The 15,515-nt window shown below is 32.6% G+C and overlaps 4 protein-coding genes across 4 annotated transcripts; 2 read left to right on the forward strand and 2 right to left on the reverse strand.

The window, feature by feature from the left end:
- Positions 1-786: 786 nt before the first annotated feature.
- Positions 787-2,999, forward strand: LOC108476556 (annexin D2-like). The gene is made up of 5 exons (XM_017778789.2): positions 787-1,020; positions 1,636-1,781; positions 1,910-2,128; positions 2,228-2,440; positions 2,541-2,999. The coding sequence occupies exons 1-5, from the start codon at positions 945-947 to the stop codon at positions 2,835-2,837; spliced, it is 951 nt and encodes a 316-aa protein (XP_017634278.1). The 5' UTR covers positions 787-944; the 3' UTR covers positions 2,838-2,999.
- A 1,890-nt stretch (positions 3,000-4,889) lies between these two features.
- Positions 4,890-8,384, reverse strand: LOC108476736 (uncharacterized). Its single transcript, XM_017779030.2, has 5 exons — positions 8,120-8,384; positions 7,928-8,001; positions 6,334-6,463; positions 5,934-6,242; positions 4,890-5,490 (listed from the first exon to the last, which is right to left on the reverse strand). The coding sequence occupies exons 1-5, from the start codon at positions 8,258-8,260 to the stop codon at positions 5,218-5,220; spliced, it is 927 nt and encodes a 308-aa protein (XP_017634519.1). The 5' UTR covers positions 8,261-8,384; the 3' UTR covers positions 4,890-5,217.
- A 3,408-nt stretch (positions 8,385-11,792) lies between these two features.
- LOC108477757 (E3 ubiquitin-protein ligase MPSR1-like) lies at positions 11,793-12,503 on the forward strand. The gene has a single exon (XM_017780256.1). It carries the CDS (start codon positions 11,793-11,795, stop codon positions 12,501-12,503), a length of 711 nt encoding a protein of 236 aa, XP_017635745.1.
- A 246-nt stretch (positions 12,504-12,749) lies between these two features.
- On the reverse strand, positions 12,750-15,244 carry LOC108477756 (uncharacterized). The gene is made up of 3 exons (XM_053022108.1): positions 14,656-15,244; positions 13,412-14,163; positions 12,750-13,322 (listed from the first exon to the last, which is right to left on the reverse strand). The coding sequence occupies exons 1-3, from the start codon at positions 14,941-14,943 to the stop codon at positions 12,821-12,823; spliced, it is 1,542 nt and encodes a 513-aa protein (XP_052878068.1). The 5' UTR covers positions 14,944-15,244; the 3' UTR covers positions 12,750-12,820.
- Between the last annotated feature and the right edge of the window lie 271 nt (positions 15,245-15,515).

Here is a 15,515-nt window from a genome sequence, read left to right on the forward strand (position 1 = left end):
CAGAAAATGTAAGTTCAAGAATTTAAAGAGACAAAAAATTAAATAAAATACTAAAATAATTTTTTAAAATTAAAAGTAAAAATTATTATATCTACAATTAATTAATAATACCAATTCAGTGAAGCTGTTAATACTAATATAAATAATATAAATACACAAATAGATTATGAATAAATGTGAAAGGTAGTGATGTTTTTCCGCTGTTCTTATCGGTTTGGCTCATTAGTTTTATAAAAGAAAACAATTTAAAAATATTTTCATATAATATTTTATAATTATTTATATTAATTTAAAGTGAACTATTTTTTATATTTTAAATAATTAAAAGTTAGTAAGAAAAATCAGTTCATGAAATATACGTATACCTAGCCATTTCATTGTTTATAAAAATTAATTATTAAAATTTATAACTACTCTGTTCAACTTCAATATAATATTATTGAAATTTAAACTTAATTTAATTCAAAATTTAAGTAAATGTACTTCGCTATACCAAAATCAAATATTTGAAATGTGAAACAGTATTAAAATCCCGACTTATATTACATTATCGACAAAGATAAGATTTACTGTTCTGTCCTTATTCAATAATTATGTGAAAATATGGGCGGAAATTCTCATGTGAATGCTTAATTACTATATAATTATAATAATAATATTATTATTATTTTATTAATTAAATCTTAACTTGATTGATATAATTATTAAATAGACATTGAAAAGAGTTATAGTTAATTGTAGATATTATCTTTAATGAAACTGATATGATTAGAAAATAATAATAGTATTACTTTCAACGTGCGGAAGAAAAGGAAAGTTAATAACAAAATTTAAAAAATACAAAAAAAAGAAGAAGGAATTTGATTGCTTTTAATGTACTATAAAGCGTTTTAAGGCTATAGACATTTTCCACAATCACTGAAAACAAACCAAAGAAAGTTTCAATGGCAACCCTCAAAGTTCCAGTTCACGTTCCTTCTCCTTCTGATGATGCTGAGCAACTTCGGAAAGCTTTTGAAGGTCCTTTTATTCTTTAGTTCTATACTTGCTAAGTTGAATCATTCATCTATCTTTCCATGTTTTGTTCTTGACTTGTTTGAGTTGATGTTTGATGGTATAGCATTGTATTTAATTATGGGTTTTTTTTTATGTATTTCGATTGATCTGCTTTTTTTTCTTGGGTGGTTTCATATTTTGTCATCATCTCCTTCGCTATGATCTTTGAAACTCATTCATAAAGGCTTTCTTGAAGTTGTTCATCTGGAAATGGATTCCAGATCTGATCTGTCAGTGTTGGATCACCATCTGATCTGCATTTTTTAAATGGAAGATCAAGATTAAATGGGTATTTAGAACTTTGGTTATATGTCTCTGGACATCTGAGTTTTCCCTTATAATTTGTAGATCAAATGAATGTTATCTGCTATTTGTATGCTTAATTGCTTATATTGAAGGACCGTCATCTTTTCTGAATCTGCATTTGATGGGGTAACAAAATGGTATTTTAATTTGTGCTATTTTGGATGGGTAATAGATATTGTATCATACAATCAACAGATACTCCCTGTTACTGTTTGTTTTAATTGCTGAAAGAACAGGCTATGAAGATGAACTGTTTCCGATATTCTTTGGCAGGCTGGGGTACGAACGAGCAATTGATTATCGACATATTGGCTCACAGGAATGCAGCACAGCGCAATTCAATTCGGAAAGTTTATGGTGAAGCTTATGGGGAAGATCTTCTCAAGTGTTTGGAGAAGGAACTTACAAGTGATTTCGAGGTCCAATTTCGACATACATTTTGATGTCTGGCATTGGATTTTTTTTTTATTTTTTATTTTGCAATAGTTCCGAATATTACGTTTTCTTTAACTTACTGAGATTTTTGTTCTGCTTTGACATTCTACAGCGGGCTGTGCTGCTTTTTACGTTGGACCCTGCAGAGCGAGATGCTCATCTGGCTAATGAAGCTACAAAGAAGTTCACATCAAGCAATTGGATTCTCATGGAGATAGCTTGCAGTAGGTCTTCGCATGAACTACTCAATGTGAAAAAGGCGTATCATGCTCGTTATAAGAAATCCCTTGAAGAAGATGTCGCTCACCACACTACCGGAGAGTACCGCAAGGTTCCGGCTTGACTTTCTTTGCCATGCTTTTATCGTTCTTGAGTTGAATGCCTACATAAGATTTATAAAGTGTTTGCTTATTTCATTTGCTTGGTGCAGCTTTTGGTCCCTCTTGTTAGTGCATTCCGATATGAGGGAGAGGAGGTGAACATGACATTGGCAAAATCTGAGGCTAAGATACTTCATGATAAAATCTCGGACAAGCATTATACCGATGATGAGGTGATTAGGATTGTATCAACAAGGAGTAAGGCACAGCTCAATGCAACTCTCAACCATTACAATACCTCATTCGGCAATGCTATCAACAAGGTAGATGATAAACAATAAACGATGGTCATTTTTCTCGACGAAATATGTAAATCCCTTTACTATGTTCGAATCAAACTAATGATGAAATACGGGTTTGCAGGATTTGAAGGCTGATCCCAGTGATGAATTCCTCAAATTACTAAGAGCTGTGATCAAGTGCTTGACCACCCCAGAGCAATATTTTGAGAAGGTTCTACGTCAAGCCATCAATAAGTTGGGATCCGATGAATGGGCTCTTACCCGAGTCGTCACAACTCGTGCAGAGGTCGACATGGTACGTATTAAGGAGGCATATCAACGAAGAAACAGCATCCCTCTCGAACAAGCAATTGCTAAAGATACTTCGGGTGACTATGAGAAGTTTCTTCTTGCCTTGATCGGAGCCGGAGATGCATGAACCGTCTTTGGTATTCAGTTCCTCTGTATGAATGTCTAGTTTGCCTCATCCGCTATGACTTAATAACGTATGCTTGGATTTTCATCGTTTTCATTATCTAAAGCATTGCTTGCTTCCATGATAGAACATTCAAAATAAAATGATTGAGTTCGTTTACAGGTATTTTTCGATTTGTTTGAGTTCAATTTCGGATTCAATCATTGTTTGCCCATGATTTGGAGCTCCATTGTTAGTGATACTCGGTAAAACTTTATACAAATATTTCTTAAAATTTTTATTATTCAAACATTTTTTTGTTATTTCAAGAAAGAGAGAATTTGAAAAATTATTTTTCAAAATGTACTTTTCCCCCTATTTTTTAGCCTTTAGAGTTAATAAATTATTTCTAACGCATATATCATGATGATATTTTATTATACCAAAAACTTTTAAAAATAAATATACCCAAAGTTGATATGAATGTTTTTTAATACTAGAAAATTAGAAAGTTAGTAATAGAAACAAGCTTACACTACACACGCACACATTATGTGACTAAAAATGTTAGTTGACGGGTTTTTTTATATTAATAAAAAAGTAATTATTAAAATGGAGTGGAAAGCAAATTATTTACGAGGATGAATCGATGCATCGTTTTGAATAGTAAAAGATGATGTCGCCAATAAAATAGCACCACTTATAAAATAATATTTTAATAAAATTAAATAAAATAATAAAAAAATATATTTTAGTTTAAAAGGGGTACGCCAAAATGTGAATGGCACCCCTTTCACCCATCTTTACTTTCTTTTTAATTATATATTTCTATTTCATAATTTTATATTTTGTTGTCTTAATAATTTAATTTTATTTCATAAAAACGGTAGAGCTGTTTTAATTTTATAAATTTAATTTTAAAAATATTTTATAATTATAAATTCTTTAATATCTATAATAATGACGGAGTTGATAATGTGTAAATTTTGAGAGTGAAATGTATTAAATTTTTAGAAATGAAATCAACTTGATAGAATATGTAAAATATTAGGGCTAAATTTGTTATTATACCAATAAAAAATGCTATATCAATATTTTGTTTGGTAACCAAATACATTTTAATAGTGAAGTGACTAGAATTATAAATTTACTTAACAGGATTGACGAAATTAAAAAAAAATGGTAACCAAAACAGGAACTCGCTAAAAACTTGAGTGACTATTTAGGTAGATTACCTTCATGTTTTTATGTCAATTTTACCAAAAATTATCTACTTGGTCATTATTTTAAATATTCAAAATTTTATATTTATAAAATATTAAAATTATAAAACGACACAACTCAACCATTTTTTATGAAATAAAATTAAATTATGAAAACTATAAAATATATAAAATTAAAAAAATAAATGTGAAAAAGAGGTGTGGCTTGACATTTTGGCGTCACCCTTTTTGAATTAAAATATTATTTTTAAATTAATTTTATTAAAATATTATTTTATAGGTGTTATTATATAATACATTGACGAAACTGTCTTTTATTGTTCAAAATAACTCATTCTCATAAACAATATGTTTTCCACCATATTTTTGTAATTATTTATTTGTATTATTAACATAAAAGACCCTTATTTGACACATCGGAGCATAGATCTAAAATATATTCATGGGGAGGTCCCGTTTGAGGTAACAAAGTATTTGAGGACATGAATGGTCAACAGCACATGCAGGCAGTGCATTTGCGCAAGCTTTACCCTTTCTTTGGTTGGAAAATGGGGTTCATAATTATGTGCCTTCCAGCCCCTGCCACCAGCATCTGCACTTTTGGTCTTTTCGAGCGGCATTCTCAAAGGTACAAGGATTAATAAAAAAATTTCGGTACCTATTTACGTCCATTTTAAAAATTGTTAATGATTTTACCCATTTACTTCGATTTTTGTTAATGATTTTATCAATTTACTCGACTTTAAAAACTGCTGAGAATATTACCAATTTACTCTGATTTTAGAAATACAGGATTTAATTGCTCCACGGGACTGCGCAGGCCACAGATACTCTATATCCATAAGAAGGATAATTTTTGGCATTTAACACTTTGGTGCATGCTCTCACCAAGGGCCTTGTTTATTCCACAGAAACAAAGAAAGTTGGTCTGGAGACCAGAACAAACACTAACAGTGGAAATTGTTGAAATCACTCAATTAGCCGATCCTAGTTGCCTAGAGTCTCGATCTAAATGTTACACTATAACAGCATAATCATAAGCCATAACTAACATACACCACTCGAATACCTATATTCGATTGTCATCCAACATTGAGAACACTTAATAGTCAAAACATAGCACCCCAAACTGGGATGTACAGCAAATGACACTATAGTTATACAGGCAGCTTAATATCAAGTTAAACCAAGGCAATGCTGCTCTCACCACCGGGAGGCTTACGTACACCACCCAAAGAGTCGCGCGATTCTGCCTTCCCATCAGAAAAGATGTCATTGCCGCTCATTTCTCGCAGTTTAGCTCTGCTAAGTGGTTTTTCCACAGAACCTGGTGGGACATCTCCCTTGAAGATACCATTACCGGTCAGCTCTTGAAACTTTTGGTTATGTATCTTCTTTGTCACCTTGACAACTGGTTCGTCCGTGAATAGGATACTTGTCTGACCTCCTGCAGGCTATAACAAATACGAAATAACAGTTACATGACTAGTGAAACTTCAAAATCAAGATATGAAAACAAAACCCCAGGACCAATGGAATGATGTTTGCAGGTAGGATAAGTCTATAATAGAACTGGCCTGAAGGAAATCGTGCAAATTGGAGAGAAAAAATTTTATTTGCTTGACGAAAAAGTTATGGTTCAATCCTAAATTTATATAAAGCATGTGTGTATTACCAATCTAACAAGAATTAAAAGCAGACGATCAGTTTTATGAAGGATTAATATAGTGATATGTATATTGGACACAAGTAACTCCAGAAAAATGAAGAGTTGGAATAATGTAGCCCAAGAGTACTGAGAAGGCACTACACTGAGTCGACTATTCTATGTTCTTACTTTCTACGAGTGGTACAATGGTGAGAAAGGATTATTAGACACAAAAAAGATAAAACTCACATTTGAAACTTTGACAGATGTGCGGACATTTCGTGGTGCAGGTTCTCCCATGTCTTTGCTTCCTCTTGATTCAGAGGTGACAGCAGCCAACGAACGTGGCTTATTTTCCGGAGGGGCAAAGATGTCATGTCCACTAATCTCCTTATACTTTGCATTTGATATTTTCTTTTTATTCTTTGCATCTGATTCTCTTTGCAATGAGCCACTTAACTCTCGCTGCTTTGCTACCTCAGGGATAGAGGTAGGCTTCTTGGGAGAAACACTTGCATCAGCAGTAAATGATATTTGGCTAATTCCATTCATTGCTTGCTGAAAATCACACCAAAGTTTAAAATGGTAAATTTACATCAACAACTGGTGAACGATCATGCTCATTCTGCGAGGGAGATCAAACAGATACCTGATACATCCGCAATCCTGTTTTGTTAGTGGAATTCATAGCAGTAGTTTCAGATGCCCCATTGGCACCATCAGCAGCAAAAATTCCACTACCAGTCATCTCTTTCATTTTGTAACCCGAGCATGGCTTCCTGAAAGAGCAATAGTGAACAATTCCAGACAGAATCAGACGAATGATAGCCACTCATCTGAATTGGCCCTTGATGAATGTACTATATTACAACTCCATGCCAGATTACAAAAATGAGCAAAAGGGAACTGGTTCATGCAACGGACTTGGACAAAGTTGTTAAATTCTTAGAATAGAGTCCAATTAAAGAGTGCACACCCATAAGTGCATAGTTAATCCAGAATTCAATGAGCAAAATATAAGAGATACCAGACAACTGGAAGTCCCAATATTAGTTTGGCTGGAGTCTTTCTACGGGAAATGACGTCGCAAGCAATCAAAAACCAAGAAATTAAATTTGTTATCTTAAACCCCCAAGGAATCCCCACATCAGTTCCAGATCTAACTTTTTAAGCAGTGTTAGTCTTAACTGTATGAGCCGAGTTGGAGGGCATGACCTGAAAAATCAATGACTAACATACAGGAACTGGATCCAGAAATAAAGACGTATAAATGAGGAAACTACAAGAGTGCAGTCTAGTTTAATGCCTGCTCTTTAGCCAACTGTACTTGACAGTTGAGATTTATGATAAAGGCCTAAACATGTGAATACCCCAACTTTATGTTTGCAATGGTCTACACAGCAATCTATTTTACAATGTCCAATTAGAGAGATTTCCAGGTTAAAACATTAATTTCAAATGGACATAAAAAGCAGCTCAGCTATCAAACCTAATATAAAGAAAAAAAGGACATGAATGAGTCATAAGTTGGAAATGTAAGTTATGTTGATTCGACTCTTCATTTTTCTTGAAATACTCATAGCTGACATCAAACAAATATTTGGATATAAGTATTGAGATATGGAGATATGACCCTCAGAAACCTTCCAAATATATGGCAAAACTTTTAAAAAACTGAAGATACCCATGTAGGACACATACCCATATTTGATAGTGACACCCGAGTCTGAATAACATGGAATGTAAGTGCTCCGGTTAGTTAAAAGATAAGCTTTCATAAGAAAAGATTTAAAGTTTCATGTCTATTGAGAGTTCATTAAGGAATAAATAAATTCAAAAAGGCAAAAGTAGGAACCACAGCGAGATTAAAACTTAAATCACCCGAACTAATTATCTTAAATACATAAATTTAATATAAATTAGGTAATTTGAACAAGAAAAAAAAAGACAGATCATCTAGTTCCTGCAAAAGATACATATATATTTGTAATTATATTATCAAAATTTCCTCAGCTAATAAAATAGTAGAAGATTAATATCTTAATACAAATCAAACACAACCCCAAAACAAGATGTAACAATAGATAGATCTGGTTCTAAATTATAAATCTAAAAGGAAAAGGACGAAATACAAGATTTTTTTTTTAATTTAAAAATCAAACTAAAAAATGCAAAGTTTCGCAAAAAAAGAAGCTTTTTGTTCTCCAAAATAAAGATAAACTGAAAATAAAAAGGGTTCTTACTTGTTCAAGAGAGATTGAGCTTCGGCATCAGTTACCTGACCTCCAAATAGCACTTTACTGATTCTATCCGATGGCTGTTATTCAATGCATTACTCGTCAAATAAAGAAAAAAATGTGTACGGAAGGTAAGCATGCTGCATGCGTAATCATAAAAATGCAGAGAATATACATTTATATATAATCGAAATAGACCTGGTTGTAACGACCAGAGGAACGCTGGGCGGAGGCGGAGGAAGCGGCCGAGTTGGAGGAGGCAGATTGTGCACCCTCCGTCCACGTCAGCAGGTCGGCGGTTGAGGTGTGGGGCTTTCGCACGGGTGTGCTCCTCTCCATTTTTCTTTTCTTTTCTTTTCTTTGGTATGCTAAGCTGAAAGGTGAAAATAGTTTCAGGCTTTTTAAAATGACGAGAAAAAATTTAAAAGAAAATTTTTAGAGAGGTACTCGCGGAGTTTTGGCGGATCTCAAAACTCGCCCCTAGGAACTGAAACGTGTCAGAACTCGAATTGATTTTCTTAATTTTAAATTAGATTTTTATTTTATTTTTAAATTATTGTAAATATGTTCAAATATGTAATTAGTCTAGATAATTTTCAAATTTAATTAATATTCTTTTATTTTTAAAATTTAAGTTTAAGTTGGAAGTATCAGTCATGAAGATTCTTTTCCTCGTTTTAAAAATGTTAACAACTATTATTTATCAAAATAAATTAATAAAATACTAAATTTTAATTTCTTTTCATAATATTTAAAGCTATTATTCTTTATATAAATATTTAAAACTATTGTGATTAATACTAATAAAAGAAAAATTCACTGTAGTCCAAAAGAATAGTGTTTAGAAGAAAATAAAATAAAACACAATTTAAGATAATAATAATAATAATAATCAGAAAACGACAATTAGAATATCATGCTCCTTCTTGATATAGGATTTTACACGACCGCCATTGCCCTCCATATATATGGATACCACGACGATCGAGGGTTGCAAGCTTTCTCGTCAATGGCTCCAATTTCTCACCAGTGTGTTGACTTTGCTTACCGTGTTTACCAACCCTATATCACACCCCCACAAACCCACCATACAAGGCTACTTTAAGCATCCTATGAAAAACATTATAAATAATTTTATTTCTTTTGTGTTATATATAATAAAATTTGTTGAATATTTCTCTCTCCATGATGGTGTTTATATATTATATAATATAGTATTATTTATTGATACGACATATTAAATAAATTTTATTCATATAGATATGTATTTTACTTTAAATTTAACACATATTTATATAATCTCGTGTATATGTAATTTCGCATGATAACAAGCTCAATTTGTAAGCTCAATAAGATCCAGCTCAAAACCTATTTGAATTTTTAGCCGGCGATAAAAATTATACTAACAAAAATAATCAAATTATCTAATATATATATAATAAAATGTGATAGTTCTATAAAATTTTAAAACCTTATTTTAAAAAAATCCTATATAAGCTTAAAACTATCTATTCATATAAGCTTGAACTTTTGCCATTCTGATCAAGAAGTGTTTTGAAGGCTAAAGCTTCAACCTTCGCCATTTTGATGTAAGAGCAACTGAGAGATTAGAACTTGAAATCGACAGCAAAAACAAAGAGGGAGAAAACCCCAAAAACTTTCTTAGAAAGTTAGGGTTTTGAGTTTTGCCTTTTGGGTTTTTTTTTCTTTAAATAAATTTAACTTTGTTTTTCATTTCTTTTATTATTTTGACCTAAGATTTGAGACCTTTTAAAAATGTAATCTATCCAAAAAAAAATTTAATTAGGGTTAAAATAATTTGATCCAAATATAAAATAATCGATTTATCGATAGATAATTCTTGATACAATTATAATTTATTTTGATTTACTGAAACAATCGATTCTATACCATAATTTTAATTTATGTATGAATCAATTTGATTTTTAAAATGATAATTTAAAATAAAAATATCAAATGCACTAAAAATAAAAGCCATGTGAAAAAAAACACTTCGTTAACAAAGATTTACATAACAAGGCTACCTTGGTAATAAATAGACTACCTTATTAACACTTTTATTTGTCAAAAAAGGTATCCATTCTGAAATTAATTCTGCAAACATAAACAATTGGAAATTGCAAATAAAATCTTAAATAGGTGCACTTGAAAGAGACATACCTGCTAACTGCCGGGCCTCTTTCGACTTAAAGCTATTCAACATTATATAACCCAGATAATTACAATGAGCCCGTTGTTGTAAATTCGCTTTATAAAGTAGACAATTCCTCAAGGGACGGACGCCTCAGAAAACCCTTTTTCTTCGGCGGTAAATTAAGGTTACCGTTAAATTATTTCAAAAATCATTAAACTATTAATAAATTTAATTTTTACAATTTAATTTTAAAATTTTACAAAATAATTATTGTATTATTTGAAAATTTACGTTAAAGTTATTGAATTATTTAAAAATTTTATTTAAGTCATTAGACAATTAATTTTTTTTTAAAATTCGACTAGCAAGATTCAAGAGATGATTCAATAATTGGTGTAATGGGTTAATACCCATTAACGAGTAAAACAACATATTTTATATCCAAGTTAATCGATAGCCAATCTCTAAGATCGGAGAAAAATAGTTTAAATGTTAATTACAAATTTATGATATTCAAAGTTGTTTAATAAAAAATAAACTATAAAAACAACCAAAATTCTCATTTAATATGAATGATGCAAAAAATCATATTTCAATAAACTAATAAAATATAATTTAAATTTGAATCATTATTATATTAAATATATATATATTACATAAATTATTCACAATTCAACCAGCGGTAAAATATTCATATCCAACTCTTCAATTGCTTGAGGATAACCTATGCATGTTATGAAATAAAATTTTTGTTACCATAGCAATATATAAATATTTTTCTATTCGAAAATACATGCACCTATGACCTAGGTTGCATTTTACCCTTTGGAGGAGAAAAATTAAGGTGAATATACTTTAAAAAAAAAAAACTTAGATCCATATAATTAAAAAGTCTTAACTTGATTGATATTAGTAATATTGTTAATACAAGAGAATGTGTGTTTAAGTGTACTAAATCGTATTATCCTCCTATTTAAGGGATAAAGAGGGACTATAAGAAGGATTATGATTAACTCTAAGCATTCATGGGCGAATCTAAGGGACTGACAAGGGCCCGGCCCCCCTAAAATAGAAATTTGTTAGTTAGGCCCTTTAAAATTTTTTAAAATTTTAAATTAGTAAAGATAAAATTATATTTTACCCCTAAAATTATAAAAATTAATTTAATCCTTTAAAATTATAAAAATATAAACTATTAAAATTAAAATTTAATTCGCCCTCACAAAATTTGTTGGCTTCCCTGTAAGCATTATATTAAAATAGCATATATTATAAAAATTTATAATAAAATTAATTAAAAATATATTTTTTTTAAAAATCAATTGGCATCATGATCTAATTAAAATGATATTGTAAAATTTTATGATTTCAACTAACACAACAGCTTTTTAGCTTGGAAAATGAAGTCTCTGTAATCAAAATTATTTTAACTTGTCAAAGAAATTTATCATACTCAAATTATTAAAAATATTTAAAATATTTTAATTAAAATCATGATAAAAGAAGTCAATAGGGACTTAAATTAGCCATAAATAAAATTAGAGACGAGAAAATACAAGACGAACAAGTCAACATATATAGTGAAAATTAAACCTCCACTAGAATTTCATGATTTCACGTAGCCGACATTGCCATCGCCATTGCCTCCCCTCCTTATAAAATACCATCGCGATTCAAACTTTCGACACAAAGCTTTCTCCTCAAGTTCCTTCGCTAATGGCTTCAATTTCTTATGAGTGTCATGACATTGTTTACCGTGTTTTCCAACCCCATTCCAGATTCCAACAAACCCATCACACACCTCCCCGTCCCATGCAAATCGAGTTGATCCTCAACGTAACTTCCCTTTTAATCCCTCGTCGTCGCATTCTTGGCCACCTGATCAACTTCGAGCGTTTATCCCTCGAAACACTTCGTTTCGATCTCGGCCTTTTGCAAAGCCACGACCAGCTTCGTCTTGTTCTTGCTCCCAATTTTATAAGATACGGAATCGACGTAGTCTCTACAGCTTACGATATGATCATTCATGAAATTGTCGAATGTGGGCTTAGAATTGCGGATTCGACGACGGGAAATAATTGCGAAGTCTTAACTTTGTGTTTAGAGATGCGGGTCGTCTTTGTGGAAAACGAAAACGAAGAGGAGGAGGTTTTGATTGGAAGAGCTACGGCGGAATCGGAATTGGAGTTCGAGAGGAGTAACTACGGCATGGTTGCTGCTAAAGAGTCTTCTGTTGAGAAGATGCTAAAGAAAGTAAGAGTAAAAAGTCGAGGTGAAGATTGCTTGATTTGTATGGAGGAGCTCGAGATTGGGATCGACGCTTCTCAGATGCCTTGTTCGCATGCTTTTCATTGTAATTGTATCGAAAAGTGGTTGAAGGTTAGCCATTATTGTCCTGTTTGCCGCTTTGCCATGCCGACCGATTAGACAAAGAGCATTATATATATCGAGGAGAAAGAGACAGTGATAGCAGTTAGCAAATATATATAGATTTCTGTAGTTTGTTTTGAAGATAAACCAGTTTGATTTTAGTTCTTGGCTTACTTATAACAAGTTTTAAATTGATTGTTTATCATGGTTTAAGGGTTTTTCAATGTAGCCAATGTGTTAGTTTCAAATGAAAAACAATGGAAATTGACAATTAACGAGCCTAATTGAATAAAAAAAAAAAAATTGTGTTGACATGAAATTAATGAAGCCTTTATGACTTTAGTTTCAAATGATTCTGCAAAACGACATGTTTATCAGTGTTCTAAGTTTGAGAAGCCAATCTGGTGATTCAGAAGAGATTTCTCATCGTTATCATCCAAATCAATGCTACACATTTCACTCCTTTCTTTGTCCTTCGAGTCCGCCACACGGAATTCGGATTGTTTGGCATTTGATGGAGCATTATGATCGTCCTCTAGTTGTTGCATTTCTGATTCAATCAATGCCTGCATTCTTGCTCTTTCCCTGTCTCTTGGATACGTGCAATAAAGGAACGAATAGATAGAGGAACAGAGAGCCATTGGAATCGCAATTGCAGTGTAAAGTGCCTTAGCAAGTGATGCAGCATTCTTCCGATCCGTCTCGACCTCTATCGAGTCCGATGATCCCTTAGGTATGGGTTTAAAACCATAAACATGCTGAGCCAAAATCCCTACTATAGGAGGAGCAAAAGATGCCAGTACAGACTCAAAAGATCGATCCAAAGCGTAGATGCTTGTTCGGGATTTCTCAGGTACAATCTCTGCAAATATCGGACTGTGGATACGATTCATATACCAAACAATGCTCACATGCAATAGTTCAAACACAGTGAGGAAATATTAAGATGTACTACGAATACATACTTGTTGGTTGCTGGAGCATTCCAAGATGTGCAAAATCCCATGATGACATAAACTAGAGCATGCATAAATGCAGTGGAAGGATCATCAGGTAATCCCAGAAGCAAAACTGCGGCTATGGGGATCATAGAACCCGCGCTTATCTGCGACAAAATGATCCTCCCGCCATTTGGGAACCGTTTTGCGAGAACATCACCCATCTTTCCTCCAAAAAGAGCACCGATTGAACCGGAAACCACGAAAAGTGTAATGATCAATGCTGTTGTTTCGTGGGAGAAGCCGATTAGTTCAAGCCACATCGGAGCAAATGACAAAGCGGACCATGGAAATGATCCCGAAACACCTTGAGCAACAATGATTTGGAAAGTTGGGATTCTTATAACTGATTTTGCTTCATTTATTATGTCTTTCACCAGTGATGAAAAAGACTTGTGTCCAACATGTTCTTTGGCTGCGTTGTCATGACCGGAAAATCGTGGATCGTTAGCAAAAAGACGGACCGCAATACCGACAACAACACTAATTATCCAAACCAAATGGAACGCAAAGCGCCAGCCAGGTATCCCCATGATAGTTTTTGAGGCAATCAGGACCGAACAGAGGCCGCCTAGGATCGAGCCAATGTTTCCAGTAAGTTGAAGCCATCCGAAAGCCACACCGCGGTTACAATCATCAGTTGAATCGGCAACAAGGGACTGAATGGCTGGTACGACAATGGCAAGGCCAATCCCATTCAAACCTCTTGAAATTGCTACCTAATTAGGTAAAGAAAAGCATTATTTCTAGATTATGCACCTGAGCATGCCATGGAATGAGTTCTTTCTTGGTACAAAAACCAAAAAAGAAAATCAGCTTAAATGTTGTACAATCATAATGAGTTTATACTTAATTTTCACAGTTCTAATTAACTTCAAAAATAAAAGCTTGGACAAAAAAATCTCTAGTTAAAAAAATAAACATACTGTTATATCATGTAATTTATCTATCTATATTATATTTAAGTCCCTCGTTCTTCGTTTATTTTTTATATAATTTTTTTCACCATTGACTTAACCCAAGTTTTCCCCAATTCTAAAATCACTAGAGTCTCATAAAAGCCAATAGATCTGTCTATACGATCATTAAAGACAAATACTCATTTAAAAAACAGAAAACCCAGAAAAAGAAAACACCATTTCAACTAAAACAGAAGCAAAAAGAAAGAAAGGAAAAGAGAATGCATCAAACAAGAAAAGCTATATAAAAACCTGGAGGTAAGTAGTGGAAATGGCAACAAGAAATGTTGCAGCCGCCCAAAGGAAAGCACCGAGAGCAATAACATGAGCACGGTTGTGATACATAGCAAGGTAAGCAGCTAAAGGATAACAACAAGTTTGAACTATGGACCGATACAGAGTGAGTGAGCCAAGCCCTGTTGGATCCGTATGCAAAGCTGCGCCAACTTCTTTGTAAACACCAGGCAGTAATGATTCGTCGGCTCGCTCCATTATTCCCGCCAGATTCACTAAAACTAACGTTAGAGCCTCCGATTTCATTGTAAAAGCTATTGGAATAATGGGGGAAAAAAGTAGATAATCAGAAAACAGAGCAGGTACTTGCTCTGTTTTCCTGTTCCTTTGTCTTGTTCTAAGAGACTGTTTTATTGTTTGCCTTGTTCTCTTGGAGGAAAGACGTTGACTTGGTTTGGGAAATGTTATGGTGTCTTACAGCATATGAATGACTTGGCTTGACACGTGTTATGTGCTGATTGGGCAGATCTGACGCTGCGGAGTTTTCCCTGGTTTGGTGACGGAATAAAAGGTTGCTGCAAGAAGTTTGGGATACGACGGGATCTCATCTGTCTTAGGTTTGGACATCAAACTAAATGCTTAATTTCCGGCAACTAGGTTTATTTTATTGTTTAATTTTAGATTCCGAAAAATGTGATATTATTTAACTGTTATCATTTAAAATATACATAAAATATAAAATTATATTTTATAATCATCTCACTTTTATCAAATTTAAATTCAAGGACCAAAATGAGAATGATTAAAACTTCAAGTATTAAAATAAAAATGTATACGGATGCTAAAGTAAAATTAATTATAAAAATTTATTTTAAAAA

Source organism: Gossypium arboreum, chromosome 11 (genome assembly GCF_025698485.1).
Source record: "Gossypium arboreum isolate Shixiya-1 chromosome 11, ASM2569848v2, whole genome shotgun sequence".
Taxonomy (NCBI): domain Eukaryota; kingdom Viridiplantae; phylum Streptophyta; class Magnoliopsida; order Malvales; family Malvaceae; genus Gossypium; species Gossypium arboreum.